Genomic DNA, 20,219 nt, shown 5'->3' on the forward strand with positions numbered 1-20,219 from the left:
GTTTTGTCAGGTCAGGACACATTAGATTAGGTCATCATGTGAGATCAGATTTAGGGTAGGGTAGTAGTAGATCAGCCATTGTCTGTATGGCCAAGCAGACGATCAGCCACAGGGAAGCAGTTGCCCAAGCAGGGCCCTCCCATGCAGTGAACTGATGTTCCCTTGTGGTGGACAGCGCCTAGCCACAGGAGGGCGGGAGAAAGTGTGGAGGTAAGGTTCCTGGATAGATACCACATTTGCATCTCCACCCAGTTAAATAGGGCACCATATTAGGCTCCACATCACCCTGTTATTTGGTTATATGGTTACCACCTAATGTTGTAAATGGTTTCCTGGGTTACAGGAAACCACTAGGCTTGTCACTCAGTATTGAGTCACTTAAGAAGTGACTACAAGTGATTGGATGATGGTCAGTCAGGTCAGGTTAAGGTAAGTTGTCAAGTCATCAGATTAGAATTATGTTGGTTAGGTTGATTAGGTTTAGTTCAGACTAGCACCAAAAGATTTTGTTCAGCCAAGAGAAACTGTAATAATGAAATTGTGAAAGTAAAATTATATTTTTAATAACATTTTAGTGGTCTGTTATACTTCATCTTTCACTTGAGTGTTATATTGTTGGACTGTTCTTGTATGCATCATTTTTAGTTTTGTCCACCTGTTGTATATATTAATGCTTTGTCTGTAGTTGCAGTCCTATTTCATCTCTTTCTACTCTTCTGCTTTTAGTCATGTAACTTCTCACTAATATTCTCTTATTTTCCTCCATATCTTCCGTTTCGCTTTAAATTCAGCTTCTTCTTTTCTCCTTTCCTTATCCTCCTCCTTCACTTATCCTTCTCCTCTTCTTTCCCTTTTCCTTCTCCTCATCCTCTCCATTCTCTCTCCTCCTCCTCCACTTATCCTTCTCTTCTTTCCCATGTCCTTCTTCTCATCCTCTTTCTCTCTCTCTTTCTCTCTCTCTCTCTCTCTCTGCATCTCCCCCACTTTTTCTTTTCATCATCCTCATCCCCTCTCACCTCCTCCTCCTCCACTTATCCTTCTCCTCTTCTTTCCCATTTCCTTCTCCTCTCTCTCTCTCTCTGTCACTTTTTCTTTTCATCATCCTCTTCCCCTCTCACTGCCTCCTCCTCCTCTTCTTTCCCATTACCGTCTCCTCTCTCTCTCTCTCTCTCACTTTTTCTTTTCATCATCCACATCCCCTCTCACCTCCTCCTCCTCCTCCTATCTCTTCTTCTTTCACCTTCTTAACTTCCACTCTCCCTCCTCCTTTCCTGATCCTTGTCCTTTTCGTCGTCTTTCCCTTTTCCATCTCATCGTCCCAACCTCTCTCAGTCCTTCCATCTCCTTTCCTTCTCCTCCTCCTCCTCCATCAATCCTTTTCTTTCTCTTTTCCTCCTCCTCCTTAATTTCCTCTCTTACTCCTCCTCCTTAATTTCCTCTCTTACTCCTCATCCATAACCCTCTCATGCTCCTCCTCCTCCATAACCCTCTCATCCTCGTCCTTAACCCGCTCATCCTCGTCCTTAACCCTCATCCTCCTCTATTTGTCCATCCCTCCATCACTTCCTTTCCTATCCTTAATTTTGTTTCTTTCTCCTCCTTCTTCTTCTTCCTTCTCTTCCTCGTACAGTACTTTCCCTGCTTTTCTTGATGTTCAAATCCTTCACCCTTATTTCCCCCCTCCTCCTTATCTTCCCATCATGCCCTTCTTTTTCTTGTGCCTCCTACTTTGCTTCCGTTTCTGGTCTTTCATATCCTTCTTCCTCCTATGCACATCTTCCTCATCTTTCATTTTCCTCGTCCTCTTTCCCTTACCGTTTACCTCCTTTTCTCCTTCATTTCCTCCCACCTTTTTCACGTTGCCCTTCCCCTTACCACCTCTCCCTCCTGTCCTCCTCCCGCCATAATATTCTTCCTCCTCCCCCTTACCACTTCGTCATCGTCGCCCTCCTCCTTCTCCCCTCTGATTATTACCGGTAGTGATGCATTCATCATTGTGACAGAACAGAAGAGTTCAGTGTTGTCCAGTTTTACCTTAAAATTAAAATGTCAGTCAGAGTGCGGTTGTTTTTCTTTTATCCCTGTCGTAATAAATTATAATCCATGCAGATAAAATGGAACTTATTTGAAAGCATTGACTCATTGGGTACGTAGGAGTACAGGTGACAAAACGCTTTCTCAATAGACTGGTGCTGCCATTTGGTGGGAAATATGTGAACTAACGGTAGGTTTGCTCGAGATTTTTCTCAAAACAGGAAATAAGCCCCCTTCCCTGTGCAACGAGGTGTAGTTCACATATTTCCCACCAGATGGCAGCACCAGTCTTTTCAGGAACAGCAAATCATAAGCCCCCTTCCCTGTGCAATGAGCCGTAGTTCAGAAGTTTCTCAATAGATGGCAACACCAGTACTGAGATGGTGCTGCCATCTATTGGGAAACCTTTGAACTACATGTCACTGCGCAGGGAACGGGGCTTATGATTTCCTGTTCCTGATAAGACTGGTGCTGCCACCTGGCAGAAAATATGTGAACTACACAGCTCGTTGCACAGAGAAGTGATCTTATGATTTCGTTTTAATGAGGAAGACAAAGTTCAGGGACTGAATGCTAAGTTAAGGAGACGGACAATGACAACAGACATTTACAGAGGAGGAGGACAATGAAGACAGGAGGTGGCAGCACTAAAGCGTTTTGTTACCTGTACACCTACGTACCCAATGAGTCAATGCTTTCAATTTTGTTACCTGTACACCTACGTACCCAATGAGTCAAAGCTTTCAAATAAGTTCCATTTTATCTGTATGGATTATAATTTATTACGACAGGGATAAAAGAAAACCAACCGCACTTTGACATTTTAATTTTAAGGTAAAACTGGACAACACTGAACTCTTCTGTTCTGTCACAATGATGAATGCATCACTACCGGTAATAATCAGATGGGAGGAGGGCGACGATAACGAAGTGAGAGGTAGGGTGGAAGAGGAAGAATATTATGGCGGGAGGAGGACAGGAGGGTGAGGTGGTAAGGGGAAGGGCAACGTGAAGAGGGTGGGAGGAAATGAAGCAGAAACGTAGGTAATGGGTAAGGGAAAGAGGACGAGGAAAATGAAAGATGAGGAAGATGTGCACAGAAGGAAGAAGGATATGAAAGACCAGAAAAGGAAGCAAAGTGGGAGGCAGATGAAAAAGGGCATGATGGGAAGATAAGAAGGAGGGGGGAAATGAAGGTAAAATAAGGATGAAGGATATGAATATCAAAAAAAGCAGGGAAAGTATGAGGAAGAGGAGGAAGAAGAAGGAGAAGAAACAAAATTAAGGAGAGAGAGGAAAGGAAGTGATGGAGGGATGGACAAATGGAGGAGGATGAGAGGGTTTGGGAGGAGAAGAAGCATGAAAGGATAGAGGACGAGGAGGAAGAGAGGAAATTAAGGAAGAGGAAGAGTGGATGTTAAAGGGGAGGAGAAGTTAAAGAGGAGGAGGAAGCAAGGATGCTAAGATTGAAAAAAAATTGAGGAGGAGGAGGAAGAGAAATTAATGAGGAAGACAAAGTTCAGGGACTGAATGCTAAGTTAAGGAGACAGACAATGACAACAGACATTTACAGAGGAGGAGGAGGACAATGAAGACAGGAGGAGGAAAAAGGTTTAGAAGACAATAAGGAAGAGGAAAAAAGGCCTGACAGAAAGATAAGGATAGGGAATATCATGTGAGGAAGAGAGGAATGAGTAGAGACGAAGACCAGCAGCATATGGGTAAGAGAAGACAAGGATATTACGAAGAAAACAGAGAGAGAGAGAAAGAAGGGGGGAAGCCGAGTTAGACAATGGGGAGATAAACTGGAATATCAAAAAATAAGCATACGACTTGGCAAGTGCATCCACGAAAGTCATGTTCATCCTAGTTCATTAATGTTAACAGTAACAATAAAGCAACACCATTATAAAAGTTTATCAGTAGCAGCAATACCATACTAACCACCATTAAATTATAAACCCATCATTACATTTAAGGGGGGATGATCAACCCACCTCCATAATGGCATTACTAATTAAGCTTCCAGTCACCCCTTGGGAATCAAAACTATGGAGGGTCATCATTCTGACTGGGGTGCTCTAAGACAGTTACTTTACAACAGCAGAAAAAGTGGCAATTTTCTAGTAACAGTGCAAGTAGACATATAGGTCATACTCGAAAGGGCTTACATCTGATGACATCTCTTTTTACATTAGCAATTTATTTTGCATATTACACTCCACTATCTCTTTTATGTTAATGATGAAAGCTATGTCAACAACAAACAATAGGCAACAGGAGACTGTTGGGGTGTAATGGGCAATAAGAAAGGTGCTATGAAGTCTCCTATACGACCTTGAATACACTCCTTTGAGTTTGTTTGGGCCCAAGAATAAGGAGGGATAGGTATCTGGAAGTGAATGTGCAGCCAGGTTCAATAACATGACTTTTGTGGATGAATGTAATAGCTATATTGTAGGAGTTACAAACCTACTTTCACACACTGATCATATACAATACAATAACGCTGTCGTCTTGGCCTTTCACACTGTCCTCTAGCAGCTTCTGTGTTTAAACCATTTTGTTTTCTGTCAAGGCTTTCATAGTACAAGCCACTTTTCTTCCTTGAGCCATGCTACTCACCAATTCCTTTACATGCTTACCTGTACTTTAGCACAGCACCATCAACCTGAATCAGTTCAACGCAGGACAAAGGCCTCTCCCATCTTTCCACTGTGACGTATTGGCTGTTAACCTATTCCCTCCAACCTCAACAACGAATTTCATCTCATCATCTTGGTCTCTGTCTCATTCCCCATCAGTACATCCTGGGTTGTCACTCAGTTACCCTGCTTGTCTATCTTTTATCTGTTCTACAAGGGATATGATCTGTCCACATCCATTTTTGCTTTTTTACTGTGGTCATTATATCCTTTACTTTCATCTGTTCCCTTATCCAGAACCCCCCCCCCCCTTTTTTTTTTATAAGACACATAACACAATCCTTTCCATTCTTCTCTAAGCTCTCTTAAAGATAGGTTCCATCAAAATGATACTAAAAGAAGGAGACACAGATTATATATCAGTAACTGTCTTTTGACATTACAGAAACTGCTCACATTTCAGGTAGTAACTTACATTACCAAATGCCATGAATCCCATTCTTATTCAATGTTTGATTTCATTGTCATGAACAGGTTCTGCCTGAACTGCCTGCCCTTAGCGTATGCATACTTCAAAACATTCTAGGTATTCACTTATTATTGTTAATGGATGGGACTGAGCATGCCAGTTAATCATTCTTCATACTGCTTTCACTTTTAAGCCTATCTGAAGACTCTCCCAGCAATCTTTAGTTGAAGGATTGACTACTTATGGTGTAAATGATATGCATGTTGTAGTGTGATAGCTGCATTACAGTGTGGGCGCAGTGACTGTCTACTGATAAAGTGTTGTCATCTGTGTTGTACACGCACACGGAACTGTGATAGTTGTACTGTCGTCTGGCAGGGTGCACTCACATCTCCACGGATGTGGTTGTTCCTGAGGGGCATATGTCTGGTGGTGGTTCATGAAGGATGCTACCCTGGGTGGAGGGTTGAGATGGCTGTGGTTACTGTATATTTATGTATTCATGATATGTAGTGTTGGCAGGAGGCGGAGGGATGTTTTTGAAGCTTCTGTGTAATGTTGGGTAGTTACTTGATTTTTGTTTCTTTTTGATGGCAGGTGATCCAACATTCAGTTACATGGGTGAGATGGATCTTGAACAGATGCAATAAACTGTGCCTCTCATAGTAATATTCTTTACTGTAAGTATGCAAGTATTCTGTGTATGTGGTCATTGTGAATATTCTTGAAGCTCTGTCATATCTTTCTGAAGCTGTTCCATGTTTCTTGCTGTTAAAGTGGGGGCCCAGCTTGGGCTCAGGTAGTTCACTATTGTTCTAGTGAAATAAGCAGGCTGTTCTCAGAGATTCCTTCTGTTATGCAAAGGTATACTGTTTTCATTTTAACTTGGCCTAAAAGTGTCATCTCTTCATCTTGAATGCTCAGCTCTAATGAGAGATTAACACTGGCATATGATGTTAGTCACTAAGTTTTATGGATAAGATGTCGAGCCATAGAAGTCTTTTTGCCACTGAGCTACACAAAATAAGAAGCTGCTAAAGGACAAGACTCTGGGCCAAGTTTAGGTAAAAGAACTACAGCGTTTGTGTTTTCGAGGCACCGAGTATATGAGACACCTTTGCACTCACTGTTCATGTAATCTTGACCCTTATTCCCACCCCATGATGGGCTTGTCACATAAATTACAATATGGAGCTATGGTACATTTACTGAAAGATTAAAGTACAGTATGGTCGTCAAGAATTAGCTACACCAAATTAACACTATGTACACTTTCAATATCCTATTTAGTATTCACATAATCAAAATTTGCACAGCTCAAATGGACTGCCACGTATTTGTATTAACTATACAAATGTCACTCCCTACTGAGTTATGGGTTGTGGAGGGAGGAGGGATAGGGGAGCTGATGGCCCCTACCCTTCCTTCACACATCCCCTCCTTTCTCACAGTTACCAGATTAGAGAATATCTGGCCAATGCTTCACTAACACATGTCTCCCATTTAAAAGTTCAAAGTGCTGGGTGAATGTATAATGTAGAATTTTCTCAAGTATACACTTGCTCCAAAAAGTATCAATGCACACTTCACAAGACACAATCTGACACCACAAATGATGGCTATTGTTAAATGTATAATTATTCCACACACACTAATACACCTACTTTCATGTGCATTATACTGCTTGCTTGTGACTTTGCCTAGCCAATTTTGTTATAAATATTTAAACGACAGACAGTATTAGTTTTCTTTGGACATTACTAGCTTACTGATATTTTACGATATCATCGCCTCCCTCCTACTGATCCTTTCTGAAGCTAATGTACATACTTGTGTTGAAAACTGTTACCGGTATGTGTCAACTTACCATTTGCATGGCCTAACCAAATTCTCCTTAACTCCAGCAGAAACTGCCCTTGACCTTACTTGTTATCTCTGACCTTGGCTTGTACATTAATGACCTTAGTGGGGTCATGCTTATATGTGCGTACGACAGGTCCTGTTCCAGCCTTCCTAAAGCGCATTTCGTCGTAGGACGCTCGGTCAGCGATCTCCCGGGATATTTTCATGTTCCTCCAAGCTGTGGAATGAAGATGCAAATCAGAGTGTGATTAATTCTTCTTAATTATTATGACCACTACCTTCATTTCCAAACCTCAGCCCATACGTAAGTGTGGGAAAAAGGTCAAGGTGATGATGAAGGCGGCATGAGGCAGGGTTCAGAAACAAAGAAAAAGAAAGCACGAAATTGGAAGGACTATCAACAGCATCCCCAGTGAAATGACTTACTGGTATTGTTTTCTTATATTTTCATACAACTACAGTACATACAGTATTATCCGACTCTAAAACCTTCAAAATCCTTGTTTTACCTTGTAGCCAATAATAAATATATAAAATATAGCATATTTTCATCATTGTCCATACTCTTATTTCTTCCTCAATAAATCAATACAAGCAAATTTTTAAAAATGCACAAAGACAGGGTGCCAAAGAAAGGTTTTGAAAAAGATCTGTGAGTACGGTAATGATAAAGGCACACAGGGTGAGAAAGATATGTGATGATAAAATAGATTGAAGGCAATTCTGTCATGGCCATCTGTTCATGTGCTGGAGATGACAATGACAACAACAAAAGATAAAGAAAGAAAGTACATCCCCATAATCCCACTACTCACACTCCTGGAATCCCTCAACAACTCCCTTCTTCTGTGGCATAGTTTCGGGTTTGTGTGTCACCATGCGGTCAATCTTGAAGTAGTCCCGGACAGCTGGGATCCTCAAAAATCCCACTTGAACCAGAGAGAAGATGTTTGTGGACACCCAGTAGCACAGCACTGCCTGAGGGAGGAAGCAGAGTAAACATCATCATCATCATCATCATCGCCAACCAGAACTCTTTTCCCATCTATGAATGGGATGGGGCAAAGTCCAGAGGGCAAGAATAAACCTTATAGAAGGAGACACTAACCATACATCATACCAATTCAACAGGCCACACTCTCACTCACTCAATGTTCAAGTTCCAGAACCCTGACTCCACCCCACAGGCATAAACACTCACGCTTAAATAACAGCAAAACAGCCAGTTCCACAAACCTGTACCTAAGGTGCAAGACCCTGAAACTAAGCTATTGTAGCCCAGAATATTCAGCTCCTGAACCTATCTATCCATCTACATCAAGAAGCCTTAATCATGGAGGGGATAGCCAGAAATAAGCACCTTCATGTCACCCTGTCCTCTGCCATTAGGCCACCCTCCTACAACTTAATCTCCCTCCCTCAAATACAGTAGTTTTCTACTCTATCACTTCATATCATCCCATGCATTCCTCTTCCCCTTCTCTCCCTCCAGCTCAAACACATACATTCTTCTAGCAAGTTTCCCACTCTCCATTCTCTCCATACAGGAAAAAAAAAAAAAAAAAAAAAAAAAAAAAAAAAAACACTACAAGGCTAGGAGATAACAATCCAAATCAATTGGCCCATGAAACCATGCTATACTTCTGCCAGTACTTACATGACATAAAAATCTCCAACATCTTGCATTCAAAACGAGGACTGTTAACGCACAGTATCCTCCAACCCGAGACCTATTGTTTCATTCGTTTTGTTTCATTTTTGAAGGCTCCAACATGCTTGCATGCGTCGGCTTTGGTCACCTAATGGCGGCTCTCCATGCTGCCCAATCTCTGGCAGCTTCACTATTTAGTCCCTCTGACCTCGTCCCAGGTCTTTTTTCAGTCTACCTCTTGCTACCCTACCCCCAACATGGACAGTTCTCACTTTCAGCACCCAATATCATTCCCCGTCCTCTCCTCATGCCCAAACCATCTCAATCTACCCCTCCTCATCAAAACACCAATACACTCCAGTCCCATCCTACCTCTCACTTGTTCCATCATAAACCTAGCCCCCCCCCCCCAGGCCTCACACTCTGGGATGAACTGCACATCCACCAAATCACTGCCATTTCTGTAGGTTTAAGCCTGCGAATATCTTCTTCCTTCAATGCCCAACCACACAGCATTACACTCCTAACACATGCAGCACACACATATTCCCCAGCTTGGAGGGAGTGTCTCTTACAATAACTTTGTATATTCTTGTAGCGGAGTTTTGTAGATTAGTTATATATATATTAGACTTGTGGACGAGCAGTTGTTATACTTGAGTAGTTTTGTAAGTAGATAATCTTCGTTTCCATTTGTCATGCAATGACAGGAGACATAAAGATCAGTATGGGACTATTTTTATTTGTCTTGGAAATATTAACAAAGTCTCACACACAGAGTGAAGTATAAATTCCCGCGAGCTACCTCCCAGTCTCTCTCTCTCTCTCTCTTCCCTCTCGCCTATGTTGCTAGACTCGTTCTCCCTACTACCTACCGGTTCTATGGCTAGCCTCCTTCTGAGCTCTGCTTCCTAAATTCTGGTGTAGCAGGGGTCGTGTCACGTGTGTTACACTGTTGTTGGAATGTTCTAGAAGCCTGTGTGTAAATATGTGTGTGTATGGTCACTAGGCACTATTGTGTGCCTATAAAGCATTCCTTGAGTTAGAGTGTGTAACCATGTTTAGCACTGCTCGATTCTCACAGACACAATACCTTCTCATCATCTGACTTGCTGCTTCTATCTGTCTGTCTATCTATCTATTTATCTATCTAGATATTATGATTTGTAATTATAAGATGGAGTCCTGACATGTCTTCTAAATGTCAGGAGAGGCAACAGCTCCCTGAACTTCCTCCAACCACTCCTCACTCCAACCTGAGAGTCAGCTCCAGCCCCAGTCTCCCAAATAACATAACTCTCCCACATAGAGGCTCACCAGCAAGCTCAATCCTTTCATGCCTGGCAATGTCCAAATGCTCTCCCCAACACACAACACACACAAAATCAGCGCCATCTTGCAGTCAACCTCCGATACGACCAAAAAATAGTATTGCACATTATAAAAATTGCTGTGTAAAGATGGAAGATAAAAACAGGTCAACGTATGGGTACTTACTGCAGGGAAGTTAATCGTGAAAGGAAAGATAAAGAGTGGCAGCGCCCTTAACACATACTTCATAAGGTGCATGTTCTGGGCATTCAGTCTGGCCCCATCAGTTCCCAGCTGTGGACAACAAGACCAAGATTAATTTTCTGATTAACCTCTCATAGCCAGGGTAACTCTTTCATTCTATTCCAACTACCGTACCACTAGATTTTATTCTGGTGACAGTAATACATGGGGAGTTCGAGTGCTCCTACTAGTACCATTAACCTTCTCATGATCAGGACAACTCTGGTATTTAACTCCAGGTATTACTAAACAACTGTATTCAGCTATGAGTAATAGGAACATGAGTATAAATAAAGGCCAATGAATCCAGTTCCATCAGTTCCCAGCTATAGACATGGGGATGATAATGTACATTCTGGTTTAACTCCTTAACTAAGATTGCATTTTTGTAGTTTATAATTGTTGCTGGTGATAGAGAGGGATGCCTTCTTACTGTGGCACTGAAATAACTGGGCAGTTCCTTTGCCCCCATTATACAAACATTCCTAATCTCCATTCCTGTTTCTGAAAAGGAGGATGGTGGACTGCAGAACAACAAAGTCTGCAGTCCACTGGCTTCATTTCCACATGAATCTGGCACAACAACAGCAGCAGCAGTAGTAACATGTCTGCTGCCACCAGATGACACTAGTTCATTGCCATCATCATCTAGATCTCTTTTTCCCACTGAAGGATGAGAAGTACGGTTAAGACAGCAAGAGACAACCTGATGGAAGGAGGACTGACAAAACCCTGCTCTATTAAATGGGCTGCACTCTCATTCACTCACCATTCAAAACTATGAAATCCAGACACCCCACCCTCATTATCATATTAATATGACACCTACCTCAATTGTTGCAAGCATGGTGACTGACGTGATGATAGGAAGAGCATAGAATGGATCACAGAGAGTGAGATCAGTGAACCACAGCATCCCCCCATCTTTGAAGCCTTCTAAAGGTAGGTTGGCAAGTTTACGAAGAGCCATGAACATGGAGATGAAGATTGGTGCCTGTAAATATAAGAATAATAAATCATTCGTCATCATCATCCAATCCTACATTGCCCCATGAGGAGCGTAGCAGCCCGGGGCTAGGCAAGTGGGTCCTGACATTTAAGATGAGAGTGACCAGCCTCATGCATCCCTGAGTGGCATTACACGAGCAATAAACCCCAACCACCCCTTGGCTATAGCCTAAACCTTCACCGGCTCAACCCAATAGGAGTGCCATAATTACCCACTAAACCAACGGTTGCCAAAATTTGGTTATATGGTTACCACCCAGCATAATAAATGGTTTCCTTGTGTACGGGAAATCATTTGGCTTGTCATTCAGTGTAAAATCACCCACAGGGAGAAGAAATAGGAACGAATAAAGGAAACAAAGACAGAAGAGGGAGTCTAAAGTCACCCATAGGCAAAAATGAAAGAAAGAGAGAAGACGATGGAAGGAAGGAAGGATGAAGTAGAGGAAAGGGAAGACACCCGAGAGCAGCACTACAAAGTGTAATTTACAAAGTATGCTTAGTGGCAGGTGGGGCGCTCCCCATCCAATTACTGTACTCGATGTAGTGCTGCTCTTGTGTGGCGGCCTTTTCCTCTCTTCATTCCTTCTTTCCTTCCTTGAATTTATGTCCTTCTTATCTTCTTTGTTTCCTCTTCTTTCTGTCTATGGGTGACTCTACACTGAGTGACAAGCCAAATGGTTTCCTGTACACAAAAGGAAATCATTTACAACACTGGGTGGTAACCATATAACCAAACTATGGCACCTGGTGATTTAGTGGATAATTAAGGCACTCCAACAGGGTTGAGCCTGTGTAAGTTTATATCCAAGGGGTGGTTGGGGGGTTATTGTTCACAAAATGCCACTCAGGGATGAGTGTGGCAAGTCACTCTCATCTCAAATGTCAGGACCAACTTGCCTAGCCCTGGGCTCCTATGCTCTACAAGGGGCAACACAGGATTAAATGATGTATGTATGTAAGTATCCTGTAGCTACAGTATACACATATACTGTTACTATAAATACGCTCTGCAACAGTTTAAACATGATAACTGTCCCAACTGCAAAACGGCTAATACCTTCAATCCCACAAGACAGCTATTTTTTTTGTTTATCTTCCTGCCGCTTGAGAGGGACACCTCCACATGGAGGCACCAATATACAGTCATCTCACCTAAAGAGGGCCTTCGCAAAGTGCATCTCACCTAATGTACGACGGGGGTTTGACAATAATAAATTATTTAGAAAGTGCATTTGCTACTTGCAATGTGCGACAGGCATGAAAACTTGAGGCAAATACGGTATTCTCTCGCAACTTGCGAGCATGATTTGTAGCGTGTGATGGGTAAGGGTGGGGCTGGTGAGTACGTGTGGTGGGGTGCGGCTGGTGTGTGAGTGAGCGGTGGCCACAGCAGCAGATGATGATGTAATGTCTGTAGTGTCTGACCTGGACTTTGAGGGTTTTCTGCAGCAGCAACACACAGCACCTAACCTAATGCAAACTAAGATGTGCATTCCATAAAACTGGCCACACAATACTGTGCTTTAAGAGCATTCGTTAATCACTGGTGCAATCACCACCAGGGTTGCCATTTGGTATTTTTCATTACCAAATGTTGGGCAATTTGGTAATGAAAAATTCAATCAGTAATGATTCAGAATGATTCATCACCAAAGGATTTTTCACGTACGAATGTACTGAGGATGGAGACGATGGATTTTTTTTTTTTTTTTTTTTTTTTTTTAATGCAGGAGAGAAGGATCCAAAGACTAACAGCCAACAAACCATTCCTTCCAAGAAAAAATAAAAAAACAATACAATCTATCTATCTTTATACCTAGGCTGCTTCCCCCAAGGAAAGGGAGGTAGCCGAGACAGGATGGCACACTCCCCATTTACTCATCCATTCAAACACATTCATTTGCATCTTAGCCCCAAAGGGGAGAACAGACAGATCCTCACCGCACCACATCGCACAAAGGTCACCTGCGCAAAGCAATCAGTGACATCCGCAATACAAAAGAGAGCCAAAAACCCCTCCAGTAGTGATGAGAGTGATAGTGAGACATGGGATATGAGGCCCAGGGAGAACTGCTGTGAATGTTTTTTTTTTCTGCTTCCGTGGTACAGCCTTGGGTACCTATCTATCTATCTATCTATCTATCTATTGCCAGACGCCTCAATCCCGTTTGGGGTGGCCACAAACAAATCGCCTCCAAGTCGCCCTGTCCCCCGCCATTTCACTGCCCTGCTCCCAACTCACACACCCCTCTCTCATATACCTCTCCACCCCATCCCTCCATCTCATCCTCGGCCTCCCCCTCCCTTTTCCCCCCTCCACCTCACTCACATACACTCTCTTCGTCAATCTTTCACCCTCCATCCTCTCCACATGGCCAAACCACCTCAGTGTGTTCCTCATAACGCTTCCTATCACATCCACATCCACACCACAACGCTCCTTTATATCCACATTTGTCAGCCTGTCTCTCCACGTGACTCCACAGGCTCCTCTTAAATAACTCATTTCCACTGCTCTCACTCTTGACTTGTGTCCTTCCAACAATGTCCAAGCTTCACTTCCGTACGTTAGAGTTGGTATCACAATACTGTCATGTAGTAACTTTTTCACTTCCATGCTCACTTCCCTGTTTCTTATCACTGCTTTCAAAGAACCAGCAACCTTTCTTCCCTGCTGTACCCTTTCATGCACTTCACCCTCCAGACCTCCATCCTTACTCATCACACTACCCAAGTACTGAAACATACTCACATTTTCCAATTCCTCACCATCCAACCTCGCTGTACATTCACTAACTTCACCTCTCTCAAAGACCATCACTTTACTCTTCCCTTCATTCACCTTTAGATTCCGTTGCTTACAGACTCTCTCAAACTCATCCACCAAGCCTTGCAGCTCCCCTTCGTCTTCACTCAACAACACAGTATCATCTGCAAACAACAGTACAGGGAGTTTCCAAACACTATCCTCTCTCACCAGGGCCACTCCAACATCCACTACCCTACCTTGTACCTCTTTTATTACCCCATCCATGTACAGATTGAACAACCATGGAAACATGACACATCCCTGATTCAAACCAACTTTCAAAGAGAAAAATTCACTTAGTTCACCATCCACACGCACCGCAGCCTTCGCACCATCGTACATACTCTTCACAGCATTCAACAACTTCCCATCTACTCCATATATTCTTAACACTTTCCACAATCCTTGTCTATCCACCCTGTCATATGCTTTCTCCAAATCCATGAAAGCCGCATACAACTTCTTTCCCTTCTCTAGAAACTTTTCCACTAAAGATCTAAGAATGAATATCTGATCTACACAACCTCTTCCCTTCCTAAAGCCTCCCTGTTCTTCTCCAACTAATTTCTCTGTTCTTTCTCTAACTCTGTCTATAAGTATCCTACCATACACTTTTCCTATTATACTAAGAAGACAAATGCCCCTATGATTACCACACACTTCTTTTTCCCCTTTTCCTTTGTACAAGGGAATAATTATACCTGACTTCCAATCCTCCGGGACTCTACCTTCCTCCCAGGCCAATCTGCACATCTTCCACATCCATTCTACTACTATCTCTCCCCCATGCTTCAGCATTTCACCACACACTCCATCAATTCCTGGGGCTTTCCCCAATTTAACTTTCTTCATTGCTTCCACAACTTCTATCCTACTGATTTCTTCCTGTCTTCTCACCTCCCTCCTTCTCCCAGCCATTCCCCAGCCACTTATACTCACATTACTTCCATCCTCTACGTTCAACAATTCCTTAAAGTGTTCTCTCCATCTGTTCACTTTTTCTCCCTTCTCCACTAGTAATCTACCATTTTTATCTTTCACTCCCCTGCTAACTTCACTTCCACCCTGTCTTACTCTTTTCACTTCTCTCCAGAACATTTTCTTACAGTCCCTCCACTTTACACTCAAATTCCTTCCAAATTCCTCATCCACTCTCTTCTTACTCTCTCTTACTAATCTTTTCACCTCTCTCCTTTCCACATATAACTCTCTCTTCCGCCTCTCAACTTCTTCCACGCCCCTATTTCTCATCCATTCATTGTATGCTTTCTTCTTTTGTGCCACAGCCTGTTTCAGCTCTTCAGTCCACCACGCTGTTCCTTGCACTGCCCTCCGTCTTCTCTTCCTTCCACACACCACATCACATGCTGCACATATTTCTTCTGTAAATATCTTACACACACCTTCCACGTCTCCCATCTGCTCCAATTCATATTTGCCCAATCGTTCCTCCACTTCTCTCTTATACTCTGCCTTTTTCTCATCCTCTTGTAACCTTTCCACTCTCCTTGCAACTACTCCTTCCTCTCGTCTTTCCCTTCTTCTATTCCTCCATCTTACTTGCATTCTAATTCTGGCCACCACCAAGTAGTGGTCAGAAAGTCCACTCCCCCAACCTCTATACACTCTTGCATCCTTTACACATCTTCGCATCCTTTCATCCACACACACATAATCAATCATTGCCTTCCTTTCATTCAGTTCACCACCCACCCTTCTCATCACTCGCCATGTATACCTGTGGGTACCATAATAACAATTTGCATGATCTACCTTCAGTACATTGCTGGTCTTGAGTTTTCATGATAAATATCCATTATTACTCTTGCATGTTTCTATTGTACTGAAGTTTTCCTTTTGCATTTTTGTTAAGGATTGGTATTGGTGAATCAATATACGAAAATTCAGGATGTGCCGCCCACAAAGCCATTTTGACATGGGATCCTAAGCTTCGCAAAGCGCTAAGGTTAAAGAACACTTACCTGAGCTATGGGCACAATGATGTTCTTGAAAGGGCTCAGTTCCTTCTCCTTCATGAACTGCATCAATTCTTGTCCATATCTTGCAGCTGTAATTGAAATGCAAAAAGGAATTAGTATGTATTCAATTATGACAATGCATACTGAAATTTCAAGCACAAAAATGAATGAGAGATATTATTGTGATACTTGATATAAAGTATCACTACTTATCTGCCTACATCTAGAGAGTTTAATGGTGCTAAAGAGGGGTGCCGTCATATGGTAGCACTAATATGACAGGGCAGCAACACAGTACAGCTCACACACACAGATACTTACCATTCATTTGATCTCCTGCATTCCTTGCTTCAGACATTTTCATCTGTAGAATCTGAAGCTGGGGAAGGTTATTATTCATCTTGGCAGCATTTCTCTGAGACATCAAAACCAAGGGGAAGATCAAGGTACGCAGGATCACAGTTGCTGGAAGAGAAGAATATCATCATAGCATGTTCTCTGAGCACGTAAGACCAGTGACGATAATGAAATACGCAAAATCATTGATGATGGAACAGAAGGAAACTGTGGTAGTACATTTCACTAAGCAAACAAGATTAGTGGGAAGATCAAGGAATGCAAGATCACAGGTGCTGGAAGAAAAGCAAACTGTAATAATGTTCATAGTCACACATCCAACCTTAAAGTCCTGTAGCATATTTTTTATTCCTGCTATCACACACAATTTCATACAACTTAGGACACTTCTAGTACTGAAGGAGTTACAGAAAGTTACTTATCATCATCATCACTTTATCATGTGTTGCCCCATGAGAAACATAGGAGCCAGGGGCTAGGCAAGTTGGTCCTGATATTTAAGATGAGAGTGACCAGCCTCACTCATCCCTGGGTGGCACTGCATGACCAATAAACCCCAACCACCCCTTGGATATAAACCTGCACAAGCTTAATCCGACTGGAGCGCCATAATTACCCACTAAACCACCAGGTGCCATAATTTGGTTATATGGTTACCACACAAAGTAGTAAATGGTTTCCTGGTGTACAGGAAGCCATTGGGTTTGTCACTCAATGTAGAGTCACCCATAGGCAGAAAGAAGTGGAAAGAATGAAGGAAAGAAAGACAGAAGAGGGAGTGTAAAGTCACAAGTTGGCAGAAGAAAGAGGATAGAATGAAGGAAATAAAGAAGAGGAAGGATGGAAGAGAGGAACAGGCAGACACCCAGAACAGCACTACATATACAGTACATGTTGTATATATATATATATATATATATATCTCTCTCTCTCTCTCTCTCTCTCTCATTAACTTCATGAAAAAAAAAAAAAAAAAGCTGAAAAGATAATTCAAAAGGACAAAGAGAAAATCGAACCAGATATATTACACTAGGGATGCCTTGACACAGTGGCGCTGATATAACCAAAGAGCTCTGCTGCCTAATTATTCAAACATCCCTTAACTTCATCCCTATCCACCCAAATGAGGATAGGGGGTTGTGGGACCGCAACTTCAGCCTGCAGTCCATCAGGTTCATGTCCACATGTGCCTGGGGCCATAATAAATCATACATAATAATATACCAATGATAGAAATACTTACCAATTGCTATAGTGCCCCACCAAGGGAGATCAAAGGAGACATGTAGAGATTCAAGGCAGGACTGAATGATGCCGACAGGTGACCACCCTCCCAGCCCTAGACTCTGGAATGTTGGCTCTCCCAGTGCATTTAGAGTGGGACCTAATGCTTCAGGGGGAGCTGGTGGTGGCGGGATGTACAATATTGACTCTGGAAAGATGAAAAAGTATTAAAAGACAGACATCATCATCATGTCAAAGAGGAACCCTGCACAAGCTGAGAAAAATCACCACCACCAAAATACATCATCTTGATCTTTTTTTCACCATCTAAAGATGGGGTGAGAAAGGATCCATTATCATCAGCCATTCAGGAACAAAGAAAGATACAGCATAAAACTGAGTGAGCTATTAAAAGCAAGCCAAGTAAAATGGACAACACAATCATTCACACACCATTCAAGACAAAATATACTATAACATCAGGGCTAATGAACAGTAAGGTTGGCCTCTTCTCTCTCTGTTAAATATCAGAGATCCTCTGGCCTCCTAAACTGCAATTTTTTGTTGAAAAACAGTGGAATGTTAATGCACCTTAACTTATTGCTGTAACACGATAATAAGAGCTACGAGTAATAACACTGTACCATCAAGTACCCTCACCAGTGTGAAGCTCAAAACCACCTCACCATTACCAGTCTAATTACGTGACGGCCACACAACTTTGTACATACCAGCATCCAGAGTAGAGGAAGCAGCCTGTGATGTGGTCTCTACAGATGACACATCCACAGATGCTGCTGCTGAACCTTCTGGTACAGGTGATTCTGCATTCACAATAAAAACCTGGGGGACAAAAAATATGAAATAACAAGGATGGAGTGATTCAGTGAGCTTGAATGATGAGTGAATGGAAGTGTGACCCTTTGAATTGGGCAAGCTTTGGCTGTCTGGATACTGCTACTCCTCACCGCACCCTAGGGCGGGAAAGGAGGTTCGGCTGACGATGATAACAAAAACAATAATCATTCATTCATTCATTGCCAGAAGCCATGTATCCCAAACGGGGTGGCCAACGGCTTAGAGTTAATTGTTTTACAGGGAGGGGCACTAATCCTCCACCAACCCCACCTGACACGTAGGGAATAATAATAAAAATGGTAGGTAATCGTCATCTTGACCTCTTTTTCCCTTGTAAGATGGCAAATCGGAAAGGATTCTTATAATTTTTGTCTAAATATAAGACTGGTTCAACCCATTCAATGTGATGCCACCTTTATCATTTTTTCCAACTAATGCCACACTACTTGACTAAAAGGAAACACCTACTAAGAAGGAGTTAATGAAGGTTACATCACCTCTCTCCATTTTTTTTTTTTTTTTTTTTTTTTTTTTAATGTGACCGACTTTGGGCATAGGCTTCACAGCCTGCATTCAAGGCCCAGTAGTCCTCCTACATACCACACACCTCTACATGTCACCACTTCGGCGCTAACATCCAACGTCCATATTGAATACATGCTAGGGCTGTCTCATACAGGACTGGTGTATTGGTATTAACTTGAGGTGAATATTATCATTTCTAGGCACTGAGACCTAAATATAAAGAAGTAAACTCTGGGAGGGGAAGAGCAACATTTATTGCACCTACCTTACTGAAGGCACTAGAGAGGGAGCTTAGGTGTCTGAGGGGTGGTGTGAGGTGGGGTGGGGTTAAAAGAACTGCCATCAGGTGTGGGCTGGCAAATGTCCTTAATCCTACACTTGCTGTACATCCTCCCCTTCTTGTCGCCCCAGTGTGGTAACTTGACATGGCACCCACAATGCATCTCAACTCCTGAAAATACAAAAAGTCACCAGTCACACACACGTAGCATTCTTCTATACTTCTTTTGCTTACTTAAAGAAGGCTGTAAATACAGAGTAGAGTAAGATCAACCTACCAAAGCAAGTGTACAGATGAATACTACACCCCCTTCAAATGTTCATTACACAGTAACAAATACCCTGACAGCACTATCTTAAGTGCAGCACTATCTTAAATTATTGCCATAGAAGTTTCTGGGGATAGTCTCCCTGAAATTTGTGCCCAGCTTCGGAGTTATGCATTGCCACAAGTTCTGCACGTCACCCAGGGTAATCTACAATTAGTGATACATTCCACAAAATGTGCATTCTCAAAGTAACTTACACGAACTTCATAACTACCTCCTGGATGGACTGATGTAGAGGAGCAAACCGGCATTATATATTTATGTTAAGTACATCCTAATTCTACATTTATCCACCCCATACTTGCCTTTATTCCATTCCTGCCTCGTGAGATTGGCCCGCTTATTCGAATTGGGCGATGTGAAGTCGAGAAGTGTACTAAACAGCGAAATCTTGCTAAAGACGTGGCCATGTTTGTTTACGTCTGAGATCGCTAAGCTTGCTAAAGAAATCGCTAAAATGACGCTAAATAAAAATAAATATGAATACTGGGCAGAAAGGTCATCAACTCCTTACAGTATCATTAAAACTGTGCGGAATTCTACAGAAAAACACTTGACCTGTCGTGGGTATATGCTAAATACTGCTGTTATACTGCAGTGACAAATTTGTGAAAAGTATCAAATCCAGTGAA

At 42.3% G+C, this 20,219-nt stretch overlaps 1 protein-coding gene across 1 annotated transcript; it reads right to left on the reverse strand.

Annotated features, from left to right (window-relative positions):
- Window positions 1–5,038: 5,038 nt before the first annotated feature.
- OXA1L (OXA1L mitochondrial inner membrane protein) lies at window positions 5,039–19,808 on the reverse strand. Its single transcript, XM_080265642.1, has 10 exons — window positions 19,785–19,808; window positions 19,245–19,430; window positions 18,328–18,439; window positions 17,616–17,804; window positions 16,337–16,480; window positions 16,019–16,104; window positions 11,046–11,210; window positions 10,160–10,267; window positions 7,827–7,989; window positions 5,039–7,228 (listed from the first exon to the last, which is right to left on the reverse strand). The coding sequence occupies exons 2-10, from the start codon at window positions 19,404–19,406 to the stop codon at window positions 7,071–7,073; spliced, it is 1,287 nt and encodes a 428-aa protein (XP_080121768.1). The 5' UTR covers window positions 19,407–19,430; window positions 19,785–19,808; the 3' UTR covers window positions 5,039–7,070.
- Window positions 19,809–20,219: the final 411 nt, after the last annotated feature.

The sequence above is a fragment of the Coenobita brevimanus genome, chromosome 16 (genome assembly GCF_032717465.1).
Source record: "Coenobita brevimanus isolate Jiangsu-jjx chromosome 16, ASM3271746v2, whole genome shotgun sequence".
NCBI classification, from domain to species: domain Eukaryota; kingdom Metazoa; phylum Arthropoda; class Malacostraca; order Decapoda; family Coenobitidae; genus Coenobita; species Coenobita brevimanus.